Raw genomic sequence first — 20,942 nt, 5'->3', positions numbered from 1 at the left:
ACAGCACGCAAATTGTAAGGTAACCCAGGTGCTTTGGATAAGTAATTGAGCAGTTCTTTTAATGCTTTTAATACAAGACAAAAGTAGAACTGAAGGTAACCCAGTGAACAGTTCATATTATAACTCTCCTGTTGAAATATATGATAAAGCGTATAAAACATGGCAAAATCTGTATCACATGCTGTATCACCCTCGACCAATATCATCCCTTGGGCCTAAAGGCCCTTGGGCTGATATTGGTGTCTCGGGATAATACAACATATGATACGGATTTAGCCATGTATTATTCTCTATGTACTTTCAATAATGCAAATGGGCAACTGATTAATTTCTAATGCAAAAAATAACAAAACAAGTAGGAAATATTGAGTTTTTGTGGAATATGTAATCTGACTTTAAGATATTCCGGATAGTTGGAACAGTTCACAGGCATGAGAGGAGTGAATATGGTAAAATCGTTTATTTGTGTGCTAACTTGTGCTCACGTAGAACCAAATTGTTATTTGACAAATAGAGTGATACTCAGTACTGTTTTATTTAAATGTACATGTGTTTATATGACATCTGAAGACAACTCGTGTTTCTATTACCTCTTATGATAACATCGCAAATGAACAATATTCAAAGTTCCTTACATGTATATAAGTAGTACATTTGATTTTTTGTGTGTGTCTATTCATGCAAGATCTTGAAATATTTTTTAACTATATTATTAAAAGATTGTGTACGATATTCATGTACCAGCCCTACATTGGCTCCTTTTTAAGGGCATGTAAAAGTAGTTGATAGAACCCCTTATTATTATTTTTACAAAACACCACTATTGCAAATTTTGAAAGTGAATGTTTGATTGATTCGAACGTAAGGTGTTCTTAAGCTCGGGATCACATAATAATTTTTGATAAATCTGCAGATGCAGATACGACAACGTATAAGATACGTTTTTAAATGATCGACCTCTAATACCAACTTGGCCATTTTACCAAATCTAATTAAGAGTTCCATTTCTTTTGTTTGATTTTAACTGAGTTTCACATAGGAATTTCATTAATTTATTTAGAAGATTAGAAGATGAAAAGTCTTCTTTCCAGATCCCTTTTTAAAGAACTAAAGGATAAACCACTGTTATTATATCTTTCAATATTTTCTTCTTAATTTTCAACACAAGCTAATTCTAACATCTCCTTTGTTAAGAGCGGCGTAAAGGGGGGTATCTGTATGGAAGAAAGTGAAATGAGATTGCCATTTCAGGATGAACGAAAAGTTAAAAAAATCTTGCACATTGATCTTTTTCACGAAACATGGTGAATAACAAACCTTTTTCATGGCTGCATGTGAAAATAAAAATGGCAAAACACATTGCACGAAAATAACCCTTTACCACCCTCTGTTAACATAGAGGCCATATAGGAGGAGACTTCCTCCAAATCTAATGTTATACATTCCTTCATACTTACAACATTTTCTATTGAAAATATATTGATGAGAAAGTAAAATCTGTTCTTACCAATAATTCTAATTTTCAACAGGTGTTAAAGGAGAGCCATCTCAGCCTTCGATTAATCCTAATATAGACATACGTGGAGACTTTGGAGAACAAGGAGAACCTGGATTGGACGGTCTTAATGGATTCCCTGGTCAAAAAGGTAACATTTTAGTTCTTGTTTTAATTCAGGATTTTGTTCGTCATTTTGTCCACAGATACTTGTTCTGCCTAACAGAAGTTCCCCTTGAAACTTTGTAAAACTATGCCATAATGGAATAAATATTCTATATTATTACATTGGTTGCAATGAATTACATTGATTTCCTAGTTAAATAAAAATCGATTATTTCACATGTAAAATTATGGATAACTAATCGAAGAATTCAAATATCGAAAAATATTCAACTCGTGACCGAACAACACTGATAATTAACTCATGCGCTACAAGCATTTGTGAATTAATGTGTTGTTTGGTCACTCGTTGAATATTTTTCTCTATTTGAATTCTTCGATTAGTTATTCTATAAATCTTTATTCTATTAAGACAATTCTGCCATATAAGTAGCTTCAGGCAAGGCTGATTGGAATTGAACAAGCTGTTTGCATTTGGTCCATCTATCAGTTCCTACATGCCAATTGAGCTATTCTGATCACTTGGCTTTGGTCTTCGTTTGTTATCTCTTTACTTTTTCAAAATAATCTCCTCTAAAATAATTGGGCCAATTGTAACCAAATTTAGCCACAACATGATTGGAGTATCTACTTCAAAAGTTGTGAAAGGTGATTCTGCCTGCCAACTGACAAGGCCATAACGAGAAAAAAAAAGAACCTGTGGGGGAAAACATTTTTTGTCTTTTATCTTGAAAATTCTTTAGATAGAGAAAATATGACCGTAGAAATAAAATTGAGAATGGAAATGGGGAATGTGCCAAAGAGACAACAACCCGACCATAGAAAAAAACAACAGCAGAAGGTCACCAACGTCTTCAATGTAGCGAGAAATTCCCGCAACCGGAGGTGTCCTTCAGCTGGCCCCTAAACAAATATATACTAGTTCAGTGATAATGAACGCCATACTAATTGTACACAAGAAACTAAAATTAAAATAATACAAGACTAACAAAGGCCAGAGGCTCCTGACTTGGGACAGGCGCAAAAATGACGCGGGGTTAAACATGTTTGTGAGATCTCAACCCTCCCCCTATACCTTTAGCCAATGTAGAAAAGTAAACGCATAACAATACGCACATTAAAATTCAGCTCAAGAGAAGTCCGAGTCTGATGTCAGAAGATGTAACCAAAGAAAATAAACAAAATGACAATAATACATAAACAACAACAGACTACTAGCAGTTAACTGACATGCCAGCTCCAGACTTCAATTAAACTGACTGAAAGATTATGATTTCATCATATGAACATCAGGCACAATCCTTCCCGTTAGGGGTTTAGTATCATACCATCATAACATATATGAGAAGAACATAACCCGTGTCATGCCAACAACTGGTTTTTGAATAAATGTGTTTAGTTCCGATGCAAAGACCCTATAAGTGAATCAATATTAACGCCAAAATATGCAATCTTTAATGACCTGACAACAGTATCATAACTATATCCCTTCTTAATAAGTCTATTCAAAGGTTTTGTTACTTTTTGAGGTGAATACTGACACCTTTGTGCTTTATAAAGAATATTTCCATAAAAAGTAGGATGTGAAATACCTGAACGTATAAGAAGTCTGCATGTTGAGCTATATTTACGAATGATGTCCTTATACCGATGATAAAATTTAGTAAATGTTTTGACTAGTTTGTGATATTGAAAACCCTGGTGTAATAATTTTTCAGTAATACATAAATTTCTCTCGTTAAAATCTAAAACATGTTTTGAATGTTGTGATCTACCTAATGCTCTTTAAAATCAAAACTGTTAGACCTCTTTTTATAGGAGTTATTGACTTTTAAAAGAAATGATGATTTTTACCAATTTTTCCATTTTGACTATTAATTTGAAATCTAAAATAGATAAAGAGCAAGTTTTGATATCAGGACAAGATTTACGAATAAGTCAAACATTGCTGCAAATTGACACCTCATAACAGTTATTGCTCCTATAATGAAGATGTTTACCATAGCTTCTTGTATCTTCAAATATATAATGGATAGATAGATAACTTAAAGGCAAACAGGATCAAGACAAGATCTTAAAATAGTTATTATTGCCAATTTAGTCAATTGGTTCCTTACAGGAGTTATTGCACTTTGATGAAGATTTTTTTTTCTATCTTTTGTGTGTTTTAGGCAAAAACTATAAAAGATAGAAGGATTTGTAAAAAGAACACAATAATATCAGTAATGCAAGAACATCAAAAAAAAAATTTAAGGCATGAGTTATATTGTTGCCTAAAATGTGGGATAGTGCCACTCATGAAGTTTCTATTGCACATATCAATTAATCTTGTCCTCAATTATCAAGGTTTGGTGACTTGTTGAAATCAACATGAAATTTTTTGGTACTATGAGTAATACATACATGTGAACCTCCCGACGAAATATGATAATCCCATTTTCAGGGGTCTCCTCCTGTCCTCCTGTTAAGGACAAAAAAATCCAGTGTATGAAATATTTTATGAATGAAAATTTTAAGTCACCATTTTTGTTAATTTCATACTACTGTACGGGTGTAATTAAATATTATATAATATAAATAAATAATATTTCATATAAGGGTGGTAATAAAATGCATTTAAATGTTTTGGGACAAATAAAAAAATATAAATTTATAAAATATTTTAGGAATCTAGACTTCTTTTCAAAGATTAAATTGAAATTTATATATTAATTATTATATATTTTTCAGTTATTAAAGCTGACTGTGCAAGGGCTTTATAGCCAGTCAAGGTCGTCAAAACCTTCCATTTGTACAGTTATTATAGCTGACGGTACAAAGGCTGTATATCCAGTCAAGGTCGTTAAAAACTTCCAATTGTTCAGTTATTAAGAATAACAATCCTTGACAGTTGTATTACTAGATTTATTTCACTTGACTGGGCAGGGTTCAACCGGCTGGCTTATTTAAGACAAGTCCATCTATAGATCGGTGTGTTGGGATAAATTCATCAGTGAAGTGTCCAGTTATTCGTCCCATATTGTACACTCAGTTCATTTGTATACCTGTTCGGTGACAATGATAGGTGATTAGAAATCAATTATGAATAACGACCATCATCCTTATCACACACATCTTCAAATAGACTGTCCTTATGCAAATTAAAACGTAAGCTCCGCCCGATCAGTTGAAATAACATTAGTAATACTTCTTACAAGACCCTGATTTTCAAATATGTTTAAAGTAAGTAATATTTGTTAGCGTGTTACATTTGCAGTGCTTCAGCAAAAAATAGCCAAATTTTTTACACTGTTTGAGTTTTAAGTTTTCTAGAAATATGACATTCATAATAGTTAAAAACCATGCAAAAACAAAACAAAACAAGAAACAGATTCTTCTAAATATTTTTATTTAATAATGTGATATCATTCTAATAGAAAGGCAGCAAGGGTACTATAAACATATTACATTCTGAAGGAAAGACAATTTCTACATCATACGGTTACATTTACGACAAAATTTATGTCGATAAAAAACTTCCTGATCTGACTCCTAATCTCCTGACCAAAATTTCCCAATCTCCTGATCTGAGTTTCACAGTCCATCACATGTATGGTAATAGGTTGACTTTATATGGTCAATAAAATATTTGAAAAGTGTACTTGTTCATTTGACAGGGGTGAATTGATCATGGTCTCTTTTCATGGTACATTCATCAACATTAAGATTTCATTTTAGGGTAATTTTCTAATTTAATCAGTCAGTTTTAGGATTGTAAATTTAGTGCAAAGGAAAATCTATGATAGCTGTCAGGTGATCAAAACAAATGTCAGGGTGCCAAACATAACAATATCTTTCTATGATTTCAGGACAATTAGGAGAGCCAGGCGAGATGGGAAGACCTGCTTCTAATGGATTACCTGGTCCAAAGGGAGGACCTGGATTTGATGGGTTACCAGGAACAGGTGGCCAAAATGGACCCAAAGGATATCCTGGAATCCCTGGTGATGCTGGATTACCAGGTATTCCAGGAAACTCTGGTCCACCTGGAGAAGATGGATTACCTGGTTTCAAAGGACCACCTGTATGTCAATTTAAAATTTATTTTATGCTTCTTTTTAGCTCACCTGGCCCGAAGGGCCAAGTGAGCTTTTCCCATCACTTTGCGTCCGGCGTCCGTCGTCGTCCGTCGTCGTTAACTTTTACAAAAATCTTCTCCTCTGAAACTACTGGGCCAAATTGAACCAAACTTGGCCACAATCATCATTGGGGTATCTAGTTCAAAAAATGTGTGGCGTGACCCGGTCAACCAACCAAGATGGCCGCCACGGCTAAAAATAGAACATAGGGGTAAAATGCAGTTTTTGGCTTATAACTCAAAAACCAAAGCATTTAGAGCAAATCTGACATGAGTAAAATTGTTTATCAGGTCAAGATCTATCTGCCCTGAAATTTTCAGATGAATCGGTCAACCCGTTGTTGGGTTGCTGCCCCTGAATTGGTCATTTTGAGGAAATTTTGCTGTTTTTGGTTATTATCTTGAATATTATTATAGATAGAGATAAACTGTAAACAGCAATAATGTTCGGCAAAGTTAGATTTACAAATAAGTCAACATGACCGAAATGGTCAGTTGACCCCTTTAGGAGTTATTGCCCTTTATAGTCAATTTTTAACCATTTTTCATAAATCTAAGTAATCTTTTACAAAAATCTTCTCCTCTGAAACTACTTGGCCAAATTAATCCAAACTTGGCCACAATCATCTTTGGGGTATCTAGTTTAAAAAATGTGTGGCGTGACCCGGTCAACCAACCAAGATGGCCGCCACGGCTAAAAATAGAACATAGGGGTAAAATGCAGTTTTTGGCTTATAACTCAAAAACCAAAGCATTTAGAGGAAATCTGATGTGGGGTAAAAATGTTCATCAGGTCAAGATCTATCTGCCCTGAAATTTTCAGATGAATCGGTCAACCTGTTGTTGGGTTGCTGACCCTGAATTGGTAATTTTGAGGAAATTTTGCCGTTTTTGGTTATTATCTTGAATATTATTATAGATAGAGATAAACTGTAAACAGCAATAATGTTCAGCAAAGTTAGATTTACAAATAAGTCAACATGACCGAAATGGTCAGTTGACCCCTTAAGGAGTTATTGCCCTTTATAGTCAATTTTTAACCATTTTTCATAAATCTAAGTAATCTTTTACAAAAATCTTCTCCTCTGAAACTAATGGGCCAAATTAATCCAAAGTTGGCCACAATCATCTTTGGGGTATCTAGTTTAAAAAATGTGTGGCGTGACCCGGTCAACCAACCAAGATGGCCGCCACGGCTAAAAATAGAACATGCAGTTTTTGGCTTATAACTCAAAAACCAAAGCATTTAGAGGAAATCTGACATGGGATAAATATGTTTATCAGGTCAAGATCTATCTGCCCTGAAATTTTCAGATGAATCGGTCAACCCGTTGTTGGGTTGCTGCCCCTGAATTGGTCATTTTGAGGAAATTTTGCTGTTTTTGGTTATTATCTTGAATATTATTATAGATAGAGATAAACTGTAAACAGCAATAATGTTCATCAAAGTAAGATTTACAAATAAGTCAACATGACCGAAATGGTCAGTTGACCCCTTTAGGAGTTATTGCCCTTTATAGTCAATTTTTAACCATTTTTCGTAAATCTTAGTTATCTTTTACAAAAATCTTCTCCTCTGAAACTACTGGGCCAAATTAATTCAAACTTAACCACAATCATCTTTGAGGTACCTTGTTTGAAAAATGTGTCCGATGACCTGGCCATCCAACCAAGATGGCCACCATGGCTAAAAATAGAACAGGGGTAAAATGTAGTTTTTTGCTTATAACTCTGAAACCAAATCATTTAGAGGAAATCTGACAAGGAGTTAAATTGTTAATCAAGTCAATATATATCTGCTCTGAAATATTCAAATGACTTGGACAACCGGTTGTTGGGTTGCTGCCCTCCAATTGGTAATTTTTAAAGAAATTTTGCTGTTTTTGGTTATTATCTTGAATACTATTATAGATAGCGATAAACTGTAAACAGCAATAATGTTCATCAAAGTAAGATCTACAAATAAGTCCACATGACCTAAATGGTCAATTGACCCCTTAAGGAGTTATTGCCCTTTATAGTCAATTTTTTTTTCTCTGTTACTAATGGGCAAAGTTCATTATAGATATAATTGTAAGAAGCAAGAATGTTCAGTAAAGTAAGAACTTCAAACACATCACCATCACCAAAATACAATTTTGTCATGAATCCATTTGTGTCCTTTGTTTAATATGCACATAGACCAAGGTGAGCGACACAGGCTCTTTAGAGCCTCTAGTTTTTTTTAACAACAAGTAAAAAGATATTTACATTTGATATTTGATGAAGAATTTTAATTCTAGAAAACATAGTAAAACCAAAAAACAGTAACTAAAAAATACAAAACCTTTAACAATTAAAAATCAATTGTTCAGAGAACAATTGAAAGTCTTTCCACATCAAAGAAATTACGAAAAAAAGCAAGTGTCTTTATACTGATTCAAAAAATGAATGGTTTTCATATACTTTTGAGTTAGATAAGGGAGATAATGTGCTACGTCCGGTGAAGTATATGTTGATTCCAATCTCATATGAAGCTTCTTTAACAGTTATTCCAAAAATATAAAGTTTCTATATACTTTTACCTTTTAACCAGGAGATAATTGGCCATTTTTTTTTTTTTTTTTTCTCTTTTATGAGCACTCAGACTGAAGGGTTTGGAAGACAATTCTAAAAATCACAATATGACTTAACTTTTAATTTATACAGTAATATGATTAGTATATTATAGGGTTATTGCATGAACACTGGATAATTGGCCACTTCCCGTTTATCAAAAGTCACTTTTAGTCTACAGTGATTAGTAAATGTATTGAGATTACAAAAATATATGGATTCCGGGTACTTTTTCATGAAAAATGTGCAAAAATGGATACTTCCGGTTTTCTCAAGGTCACTTCCGGTTGGCATTTTTCAAGGTCATATGTCACCCAACACTTTGGTTAAGGTCGTATGGCTATATAATGAACCAAGTTGAAGTAATAATCAATAAACCTGATAATTACACATTTCAGGGGCACTAACTCCTATAAGATGCCATTAGATTGTTTCAGACCAAACGTAACATATCTACATTACAATTAAGCAGACATTTTGCACTTGTTCTTTTATACATATCTTTAAAGGTGTTGGAGAAAATGCTGAAACGTGGAAAACTCAACATTGAGAACCTTTGACCTTGACCTAATTTTCAAAGTTGGGACCCAGGGGCCTCAAATAAAAACATTCCAGGGTTATATGGTTAACGGTTTATAATTTAAAAAAAACATACCGACAAATTTATTTCGTAAAGGTAGATAACTCCTATAAAATTTCATCGAATTGCTTCGATCCAAATTAGCCAAATATTTCTGAGGATGTAAATAAACTCATCATAGTGATAGATATCAGGACTAAATTTAGTATATACGCCAGACGCACGTTTCGTCTACAAAGGACTCATCAGTGACGCTCGAATCCAAAAAAGTTTAAAAGGCCAAATAAAGTACAAAGTTGAAGTAAGAAAAAGAAATTTGCCAATATCTTTTTTTGTTACGAAGGAGATGCACACATTTAATTAACAGTGAATATGGAGATAACTCTTACAAAGAAAATTGTTCGTCTTAACAGGGTGAAATTTAAAAGCGCATAAACTATACGATACAATATATGAAATATCTAAGCGACATATTGCGAAACAAATATTTATTGCAAGAACAAAATTAGGCAGAAGAAAAAAAAATAAAAAATAATAATAATAATAAAAAAAACAATTGTTCAGAGAAGGTCTTTCCACCAAAAACAATATATTTTGAAATGAAAGTTGTAAAATTAAGTTTAAAATGTTATTTCAATCATCAAATGATAGCTTATTGTACGCTGATTCCAAAAATATATGGTTTCTATACAATATATTTTTAAATAGAGGAGATAATTTGTTACATCCGGTTTAAAAAATGTTACTTCCGATAATATTTGAATATTTACTTGACACTGATTCCAAAAATATCTGGTTCTATATACTTTTATATTAATAAAGTACAAAAAATAGCTACTTCCGGTTTACACAAGGTCATTTCCAGTTGTTTTTTTCAAGGTAAAATAGTTTGATACCTTTTGCCAAAAGTCTCATGGCTTTATCATGTATACATATGAGGTAAAAGCAAATGTCAAAACGTCACATTAAGCTATGACCTTGAGATCAATTTCAAGGTCATAAACAAAGGACCTCAAATCAAAAGATCATAAGTCTTAATTATATTTGGTTAATGAGTTATATCACCATACGCATATTTTTAAATACAAGTGGGGAGAAGACTCCCTTTTACGTTCAACATACCCTTACAATCAAAATTTACATTTGATCCCGGTCTAAAATCAACTTGCATAGCTTTACATATATCTTGATGAATTTTATTTTAAACTCATCTTCCCTAATAAGAGTCCAAATCTCATCTGTGAATTTTGAGATAAAACAAAACTACAAAATGATAAAATATGAATTGTTTATTTGTGCTTTCATAGCATCAACTAATATGGACCAGAAGGGGGTCCAGATGACATTGAATAACCATCTTTTATACATGTATAAAAAAATGATCGCTTTTTTTTTTGCAGTTAGAGAATATTGAAAAGGCTTAATAGATATTTTATCTACTAGTAAGCAATTAGTCCCCTTAGTCATTCGGAATATTGTGTCAGTGTTGTAAATCTAGAAATGAAGTTACATATTAAAAGTAGAGTGGCTGATATCGCAAAATTGTAAAGAATCTCAAACATTTGAGTTAACTATAAGTGTTGAATAACTGTTTGACACTTATACATAGGAGGTCAGTAGCTTTTTATACGACCGCAAAAATTGAAAATTTTTTGGTCCTATATTTCTATCACGTTGGCATGGCGTCATCGTCGTCTTCCGAAGACATTTGGTTTTCGCACTTTAACTTTATTAAAAGTAAATAGAAATCTATGAAATTTAAACACAAGGTTTATGACCATAAAAGGAAGGTTGGGATTGATTTTGGGAGTTTTGGTTCCCACAGTTTAGGAATTAGGGGCCAAAAAGGGCCCAAATAAGCATTTTTCTTGGTTTTCACACAATAACTTTAATATAAGTAAACAGAAATCTATGAAATTTGAACATAAGGTTTATGACCACAAAAGGAAGGTTGGGATTGATTTTGGGAGTTTTGGTCCCTACAGTTTAGGAATTAGTGGCCAAAAGGGTCCAAAATCAAACTTTGTTTGATTTCATCAAAAAATGAATTATTGGGGTTCTTTGATATGCCAAATCTAACCGTATATTTAGATTCTTAATTTTTGGTCCTGTTTTCAAATTGGTCTACATTAAGGTCCAAAGGGTCCAAAATTAAACTAAGTTTGATTTTCAATAACAAAAAATGAATTCTTGGGGTTCTTTGATTTGCTGAATCTAAACATGTACTTAGATTTTTTTATTATGGGCTCAGTTTTCAAGTTAGTCCAAATCGGGGTCCAAAATTTCAAAAAAAATTGAAATATGGGGTTCTTCAATATGCTGTATTTAACCATGTATTTATATTTTTAATATTTGGGTTGTTTATCAAATTGGTCCACATTGAGGTCTAAAGGGTCTAAAATTGAACATTATTTGATTTCATCAAAAGTTGAATTCTTGGGGTTTTATGATATGCTGAATCTAACCATGTATTTAGATTTTGGATATTGGACCATAAAATTTTATTTTTTTAAGTTTTTACATTTAAGTTCTTAGACCACATTCATTCTGTGTCAGAAACCTATGTTGTGTCAACTATTTAATCACAATCTGAATTCAGAGCTGTATCAAGCTTAATTGTCGTGTCCATACTTGCCCCAACTGTTCAGGGTTCGACTTCTGCAGTCGTATAACGCTGCACCCTGCGGAGCATCTGGTTACTCCTAATTTACATAGAATTTTCTGTAGTTGTGAACTTTCAAATGAAATTTTTCTGTATTACAGGGAGACAGAGGATTACCTGGACGGGTACCAGATAATTTTGTGCCAGGACCACCTGGTGAAAATGGACGACCTGGCCGTAATGGAGACAGAGGTATAGATGGGGAACCAGGCCGACCTGGATTCCCTGGTAATGATGGAAATAAAGGAGAAACAGGTATGTTTAATCTATATTTAGATTCCATTTTGGTAAGGTCAATCTTTAGTCTCCAGATCTCAGCTTGTTATCCAATGAAGATGTTGGTGTAAATAACACAACATGCAAACAGACATCATTTGATATCGAATTAAATATAGACAAATAATACATAGTGTGTTCAATTAAAGTAGAATTAACATTATCTTCATTTTTATACGACCGCAAAAATTTTAATTTTTCGTCGTATATTGCTATCACGTTGGCGACGTCGTCCGAATACTTTTAGTTTTTGCACTCTAACTTTAGTAAAAGTGGTTCAAATCAGGATCCAAAATTATTATATTAAGTGCCAGTCTGCCTAAGAATCAGGCAGTGGTGAAAACATGATAAAAAAAAAAACACCCTATTTGACATTGATTTCAGTTCATAATATGTAGTTATGCACAAAAATAACATTCATTTCCATTTTCTGTCCTGGTAATAGAAGATACAATTTGGTTGAAATGCACTAGAAATTAACAAAAAAGGGGAAATAACTCTGTAATGTGCTATCTTTCTAACCAATTTTCTAACCAAGCTATTTGATATTACCAGACACACACAAACAAAAGACCAATTATTTTTAACTCAGGATGATGGTTAGTATTAAATAGCATGATTAGCTCGGTGGGTTTTTTCTAATCATGTTTTAATTTTTACCTAAATTGCCTGATTCTTACAAAGACTGGCACTTAAGTATTGTGCAATAGCAAGAAATTTTCAATTGCACAGTATTCAGCAATAGCAAGAAATCTTCAATTGTACAGTATTGTTCAATAGCAAGAAATTTTCAATTGCACAGTATTGCGCAATAGCAAGAAATCTTCAATTGCACAGTATTGTGCAATAGCAAATATTTTCAATTGCACAGTATTGCGCAATAGCAAGAAATATCTAATTGTACAATATTGTGCAATAGCAAGAAATTTTCAATTGATTTGAGTTATCTTTCTTTGTCCAGAATAGTAGTTGAATCAACTTAAATCATTGTTTTATACAATATACAGTGTATATTCACTTTTACTACCAACTGATAAATTAAAACAATCTTTACCATTCAGTGATAACAAGCACCTTTTGTTACATTTTAATATTTTATGATGTATTTAAATGAGTAGTTATTGTTGCAAACTCCATTAGAAATTTGAATTGAGATCAATTTTGGAAAAAGGGAAAGGGGGATGTGAAAAAAAAAAATGGAAGGGGGGGGGGGTTAAATTTTTCTCATTTCAGATTTCATAAATAAAAAGAAAATTTCTTCAAACATTTTTTTGAGAGGATTAATATTCAACAGCATAGTGAATTGCTCAAAGGCAAAAAAAAGTATTTTAAGTTCATTAGACCACATTCATTCTGTGTCAGAAACCTATGCTGTGTCAACTATTTAATCACAATCCAAATTTAGAGCTGAATCCAGCTTGAATGTTGTGTCCATACTTGCCCCAACCGTTCAGGGTTCAACCTCTGCGGTCATATAAAGCTGCGCCCTGCGGAGCATCTGGTTATAGGATGCCTTTTGAAATTGATAGGTAACATATAAGATATTTAAATCTTTCTAAAAAAAATATATGTATGTGTGCTTATCTTTGAGCATTTAAGCTTTATTTGTTCATACTTATAAAAGAAAAGCCTGAGATATTTCAAAATATTGAAATAATTTGAAATATGACAGTAACTCTTCTTAAAAACAGATAGAGGTAGATTAAGTGCATCTACTTTACATATGTAAAAGACCACAACTAAATTTTATAACAATTTGTTTGAAAAACTGTAATTTTAGGATATGAGATTTTTTTTAATAACTAGCCTGCAGTATCTGGAGGAAATAAAAATTTCTGATGATTCATATTATCTTATTTTATAGGTGAACGAGGTCGTGATGGACTGGCCGGTATGCCAGGATTTAAAGGAGAACAGGGAGAGTATGGATTGGATGGACTTCCAGGACCTGAGGGTGAACGTGGATTGAATGGACCAAAAGGTTTGATTCTTACTTTAATATGGCCACACTAGATCTTTTTTTAATACCAAATGATGTTTCAATATTGGCATGAGGTATTACATTTTTTATTTAGGCATGTACAGGGTTGGGAGGCTGCCAAACAGTGTTTGTTTAATAGCAAGCAAACGCTTTGACAAATTTTTTTCACATTTTAATATTTTTAATTTTGATGAAGAAATTCAATGTTCTCTAATTGTGTTTTTGTGTTTGACCATTAACCTCTTCTATGCATACTTATATGACATAATTTCAATTATATTTCAATAGGAGAAAGAGGATTCAATGGTATACCTGGTGACCCTGGGTTACCTGGATTCCCTGGTCAGCCAGGTAGGAAAGGTCAGCCTGGATTTATTGGTCAAGATGGAACAAATGGTGAGGATGGTAGAACAGGTCCAAGAGGAACACCAGGTCTACCAGGCATTAATGGATTAAAAGGTAGACTACCACTGTGGTAAAAATGAAAGGGAACAAATAATATCATATAAATTAGGCTTCATGAAATATTCTACAGAGACTGTTAAATGCAGACATCTTTTGGTTATTTGTGTCAATGTGTTGCTGTCTTATTGAAGTTAACCTGTATCTCCTTTTATTCTTACTTTTTTCTGTATATTGTCTACTTATCAACTAAATGCTATGAAACTTATTACTGCAAAACACAGTGAAGTTTAAATTATGGTGGTATCACTTTTCAATTCTACAGTTATGTCCCTTTTCAAATAGAAAAATTGCATTTCTGTTCTCTAACATAAGTTTGCTATATAAGTTACAATTGTGTAATTAAAGCGTTTTTTTTTTTGTTTTTTTGCAATTGTATGAAGAGATTAAAATATGTGAATGCAAGTGTCAGAAATGTTATCGTAAAATATTTATAATTGAATTTCAGGTTTAGAAGGTGACAGAGGTGCAGGGGGTCCCAGTGGTAATCCTGGAAGGAATGGAGTAGATGGAGAGCCAGGCATATTAGGTATTCACATATATATCAATGAACAGTGATATAATCTATTTAAGTATAGTCAGGTTTAATGTATTTATTTTTTATAGAAAATACAGTTTTAATATGATGGTAAATAGTAAAATGATTTTATTTCAATGTAATATACATTTTTAGATGAGTGAAAATGAGGATAGTGTATGTTTGACTATGTATGACTTATAACTGATCAATAACTAAATATAATTAAAAGTTGCCTAAAAATGTTTTTTTTTCATGATTTTCTAATAAAAAATATATTTATATAATTGGAGATCTATCTTGAGCATATTCCCGATAATTCATATTCCTGTTAAATTTCTACTTGCAATGGCTCGAAAAAACGAGCACTTTAGACACGATCATTTCCACATTAATGAATTTTCTTTAACTTAAATTTATGTGATGTTTTTGCATAGGTGAACCTGGCCTAAATGGTAGAGATGGATTACCAGGATCCAGAGGTATAAATGGAGAGAAAGGGGAATCAGGAGAAACTGGATTCCCTGGTGCTGCTGGTGCCGATGGGCGACCTGGACAGTCAGGTCTTAAAGGTTTATCTGGAGAAAATGGATTCCCAGGTAAGAAATATTCATCATTGTAGAAAGCAGCATTGTATTAATACTGTAACCTTGAACTTAGAAATAAATGATGATTAAAGAGAATATGCTATGCGAAAAAGAATTTCATTCAATCGGGAAAAGGATGAAAAAAACATAGTTGATCTAAATTCTAGTTGTTTCTAATATTGTATTGTAATGATGAACTTCATCAGTTTTAACATTTAGATGTTTAAGTATTAGCTTTATTTGAAAGTTTGTTGCAAATTTACTTTTCAAAAGGCAATTTTTACTATATGTAGAATTTGAAGATAAATATTTATCCTTTACTTTGTTTGATTTCTGTTAAATAAATTTTACAAGAATCTGATATGATATTACTTTTTTTGTTGAAAAAATTAATGGATGGACAGATTTAACAAATTTTTCTACTGAACCTTTTTTATATATCAGGTCAGAAAGGATTTGCTGGTCCCGATGGTCTCCCAGGTGTCTCAGGTCGTAAAGGAGAAAGGGGATTCCCCGGACCATCTATTAAAGGAGAACAGGGTAAGTTGTTGTAGACTTATATTAACAAATTCATAAAAAAACTGTTGTAATACTGATATTGATTTTCTTGGTTAGAGAGATGACACAAGACCACACACACCTAAGTTGTTTTTATACGACCGCAAAAATTAAAAAATTTTTGGTCGTATATTGGTATCACGTTGGCGTCGTTGTCGTCGTCGTCCAAAGACATTTGGTTTTCACACTCTAACTTTAGTAAAAGTAAATAGAAATCTATGAAATTTAAACACAAGGTTTATGACCATAAAAGGAAGGTTGGGATTGTTTTTGGGTGTTTTGGTCCAACAGCTTAGGAATTAGGGGTCAAAAAGGGCCCAAATAAGCATTTTTCTTGGTTTTCGCACTATAACTTTAGTATAAGTAAACAGAAATCTATGAAATTTTAACATAAGTTCTATGACCACAAAAGGAAGGTTGGGATTGATTTTGGGAGTTTTGGTCCCAACAGTTTAGGAATTAGGGGCCAAAAACAGGTCCCAAAATAAGCATTTTTCTTGGTTTTTGCACAATAACTTTAGTATAAGTTAATAGAAATCTAAGAAATTTTAACACAAGGTTTATGACCACAAAAGGAAGGTTTGGATTGATTTTGGGAGTTTTGGTCCCAACGAATTAGGGGCCAAAAGGGTCCAAAATTAAACTTTGTTTGATTTCATCAAAAATTTAACTATTGGGGTTCTTTGATATACTGAATCTAACTGTATTAGATTCTTAATTTTTGGTCCGGTTTTCAAATTGGTCTACATTAAGGTCCAAAGGGTCCAAAATGAAACTTAGTTTGATTTTAACAAAAATTGAATTCTTGGGGATCTTTGATATGCTGAATCTAAACATGTACTTAGAATTTTGATAATGGGCCCAGTTTTCAAGTTGGTCTAAATCGAAGTCCAAAATTAAACTTTGTTTGATTTCAACAAAAATTCAATATATGGGGTTCTTCAATATGCTGAATCTAACCATGTATTTAGATTTTTAATATTTAGGATTTGTTATCAAATTGGTCCACATTGAGGTATAAAGGGTCCAAAATTGAACTTTATTTGATTTCATCAAAAATTGAATACTTGGGTTTCTTTGATATGATGAATCTAACCATGTATTTAGATTTTGGATATTGGAATACCACAAAGGGATGGTAAGAATTGTCTTTGGGAGTTATGGTGCAAGGAATACCATTAAGGAATAAGGTGCAAAAAGAGGGGGAAAGGGTTTCCAGGTTAATGGACAAATACTTAAGTACAAAACATAATTTAAAAGCAGTGTAAGATTGGTAATTGAAACTCATTTTAATATTTCACCTAAACTGCTCTTAAATTATGTATATTGGAAATTTGCCAAAAACTTTATTATTATTAAATTCCATTGGAAATTTGCCAAAAACTTTAGTTTAATGAACTTCATTGGAAATTTGCCAATATAAAATGTTGCATTGGAGTTATATTTTTTTGTCCAGAATAGTAGTTAAATCAACTTAAATCATGACTATGACATTTTATATTTTATGATGTATTTAAATGAGTAGTTATTGTTGAAAACTCCATTAGAAATTTGAATTAAGATCATTTTTTGAATAAGGGAAAGTGGGAGGTGAAAAAAAATTGGTGGGGTTCAATTTTTATACACCCGTCAAAATTTTGACGGAACGTATTATGGTATACAAATGTCCAGTGTCCGTCCGTCTGTCTTTCCAGCGTAAACATGTTGCACTTTTACTTGAAAACGACTTATCCAAATTTCATGAAACTTAATATAGTTGTTTCTTATAATGGTCAAATGATCTGTATACTTTTTGGTGACAATAAGATTTAAACTTTTTGAGTTACGGCACTTTGTAACTAAAACAGGGGTGTGTTTTTTTTCACATGTTGCCCTGTATCTAAAAAACAATTCTTGATTATTGCTTAAAACTTTACACACTTCTTAGTTATATTAATCTTAACATCTGTATACTTTTTGGTGATGATTCAAAATTTCATTTTTGAGTTATTGAGTATTTTGTAAAAAAGGGGGAGGGTTTTTTTACATGTCACACTGTATCTCAAAAATGATTTGCTTAAAACTTTACACACTTTTTTGTTATATTAATCTAAAGATCTGTATACTTTTTGGTGATGATTCAAAATTTCATTTTTGAGTAATTGAGTATTTTGTAAAAAAAGGGGGAGGGGGTTTTTACATGTTGTGCCGTATCTCAAAAACAATTTATGATTATTGCTTAAAACTTTGCACACTTCTTTGTTTTATTAATCTAAAGATCTGTATACTTTTTGGTGATGACTCAAAATTTTATTTTTGAGTTATTGAGTATTTTGTAAAAATTGGATGTTTTTTTTTACATGTCGCACCGTATCTCAAAAACAATTTATGATTATTGCTTAAAACTGTACACACTTCTTTTTTTTTTTGTTATATTAATCTAAAGATCTGTATACTTTTTGGTTTGATTCAAAATTTTATTTTAGTGATAGTTTTTTGTAAAAAAAAACAGGGTGGGGGGAGGGGGTTCACATGTCCCGACGTGTCTCAAAAACAATAAATGGTTATTGCTTAAAACTTTCTCAGAAACTATTGATTATTATTGCATAAAAATTCCACACAAGACGTCGGGCGTATCATGTGCTCATGGCGCAGCTGTTTATTTTTATTTCAAATTTCAGAAATGAAAAAGAAAATTTCTTCAAATATCAAAGGATTAATATTCAACAGCATAGTGAATTGCTCAAAAGCAAAAAAAAATATTTTAAGTTCATTAGACCACATTCATTCTGTGTCAGAAACCTATGCTGTGTCAACTATTTAATCACAATCCAAATTCAGAGCTGTATCAAGCTTAAATGTTGTGTCCATACTTGCCCCAACTGTTAAGGGTTCAACCTCTGCTGTCGTATAAAGCTGCGCCATGCGGAGCATCTTGTTAATTAATCAGATTTAAGATATGCTGAAAATAGGGTTTAAAAAGTTTTGAGTGCTATGGCAAAATATGAAATGGAATTTATATATCTGTAGCTAATTGCAGTTTCAAATTAAGATGATATCAACTTGGATAAAGCTGCAATTGACATTTGATTTTACCAAAAGCTATAAATAATAGGAATTAAATATTATTAATTTTGTAGGATCTTAGAAAATTCAATATGAAGACCAACCTCAGTACACAGTGACTGATCGGATTCTCTATGAGATTGTAATTGTAATTCAGATTTTCATTGCACCACCTAGATAAGAAGTAATATTTCAAATGTGATTATTTTGCAGCAAATAAGTTGCATTAAAAGTAATTAATGATTGTGACTTGTTCCATTTTAGGTCCCCCTGGTCGTCCTGGACTGGACGGTTTACCTGGATTACCTGGATTAGCAGGTGGCAAAGGAGAACGAGGTGGCATGGGACAACCAGGTATATATCTAGTAGGCTGATTTTGTGGAAATCATAAAATAATACTGCATCCGCTTAATTTTATCATCATTAATTCAGTAAAAAGTAAAATAACAAGAATACTGAACCCCGATGAAAATTCAAAATGGAATGTCCCTAAGCAAATCACAAAATCAAAAGTTCAAACACTTCAAATGAATGAATAACAACTGTCATATTCCTGACTTGGTACAGGCATTTTCTTGTGTAAAAAATGGTGCTTTAAACCTGGTTTCATAGCTAGCTAAACTTCACATTTGTATGACAAGTATATATACAAAAAAATGAGGTCATAGGAACTATTAACAGTATGTTGTGTATTCTGTAAAATTTATATAGATATTATTATGTGTGTAAAAAAAAAAATATATATATATATATATATATATATATATATATATATATATATATTTTTTTTTTTTTTTTATATATATATATTTTTTTTTTTTTTAACTGTACCATCTTTAAGATAAAGCAAAACAAGAATAGAATACCAAAAGAGATACTGTGATTAATCTTAAATTAGGATTGATTGTTTCAAATGACTCCAACAAGCAATATTTTCAAAAGATATAATTTTTCTTTATAGGTCTTGATGGTTTACCTGGTGACCAAGGAATATCTGGACCAACAGGAGAAATAGGCCAGTATGGATTAGATGGTGTAAAAGGTCCTCCAGGATCAGATGGTCGTCCAGGTTTCCCTGGACCAAAGGGGCTGAGGGTTAGTTTTAATTTGTATATGGCTATATTAAAGTACACTCAAATGCATTTCAGCTGTTAAATTGGCAATTGTCATATTCTTCATTTTGAATAAAAAGTTAATAGATATGAATGAAATTGAGTTGTTTAACAACATTTTAATGATAAAGTATGGTCAGATTTTTTCATAAAGACCTTATTTTAAAAACAAAATTTAAAGGGATACCTGAGAAATCTTTTTTTAAGATCTAATTGTAAAAGCAATATTTTACAGGGAGAATTTGGTTTAGATGGATTTGCTGGATTAGACGGTCAGAGAGGAGAAGCAGGTCTTAACGGTATAACTGGAGAGCCAGGACGTGAAGGTTTCCCAGGATTACCAGGACCTGATGGAAGACCTGGGTTCCCAGGATTACCAGGTACCAAAGGAGGATTAGGAGAGAGAGGAAGGAGTGGTAATCCAGGAACCCAAGGACCTCTTGGAGATTCAGGATTACCTGGTTTCCCTGGATTGAGGGGTAGCAATGGAGATAATGGTCTAGGTGGATTACCTGGTATCACAGGAGAACCAGGAAGGCAAGGTATGATAGTGTTTTATAGTCTACACCAGATAGTACAATGTCAGGGGCAGATTCAGTCATTTTTAAAAGGTGTCCAAACGCAGAATAAAGGGGGTTCTTACCATATGTCCCCATTCAAATGCATTGATTATAAAAAAAACCCTGGACCCCTTTAGATTTGTCATTATTCTACACCATATAGTACAATGTATAGAATTTAACAAGGAATATATATAAAGAAAGAACTTAATTTGACTGTAGTTTAGTTTATACATAAACTTTATTGTAAAAGTAAAAAAAATCATAATGAA

General features: G+C 32.3%; 1 protein-coding gene across 1 annotated transcript in view; it reads left to right on the top strand.

Annotated features, from left to right (window-relative positions):
• Positions 1-20,942, top strand: part of LOC143068572 (uncharacterized) — a 45,222-nt gene that overhangs the window by 13,178 nt on the left and 11,102 nt on the right. The window contains exons 10-20 of the mRNA XM_076242752.1: positions 1,530-1,646; positions 5,467-5,681; positions 11,674-11,827; positions 13,713-13,829; positions 14,118-14,288; positions 14,740-14,820; positions 15,246-15,407; positions 15,840-15,935; positions 19,263-19,352; positions 19,960-20,093; positions 20,346-20,652. Coding sequence (XP_076098867.1) covers positions 1,530-1,646; positions 5,467-5,681; positions 11,674-11,827; positions 13,713-13,829; positions 14,118-14,288; positions 14,740-14,820; positions 15,246-15,407; positions 15,840-15,935; positions 19,263-19,352; positions 19,960-20,093; positions 20,346-20,652 — 1,644 coding nt within the window. The remainder of the gene's footprint in view (positions 1-1,529; positions 1,647-5,466; positions 5,682-11,673; positions 11,828-13,712; positions 13,830-14,117; positions 14,289-14,739; positions 14,821-15,245; positions 15,408-15,839; positions 15,936-19,262; positions 19,353-19,959; positions 20,094-20,345; positions 20,653-20,942) is intronic.

The sequence above is a fragment of the Mytilus galloprovincialis genome, chromosome 3, assembly GCF_965363235.1.
Source record: "Mytilus galloprovincialis chromosome 3, xbMytGall1.hap1.1, whole genome shotgun sequence".
In the NCBI taxonomy this organism is placed as follows: domain Eukaryota; kingdom Metazoa; phylum Mollusca; class Bivalvia; order Mytilida; family Mytilidae; genus Mytilus; species Mytilus galloprovincialis.
This window is presented reverse-complemented; position numbering and strand designations above follow the sequence as displayed.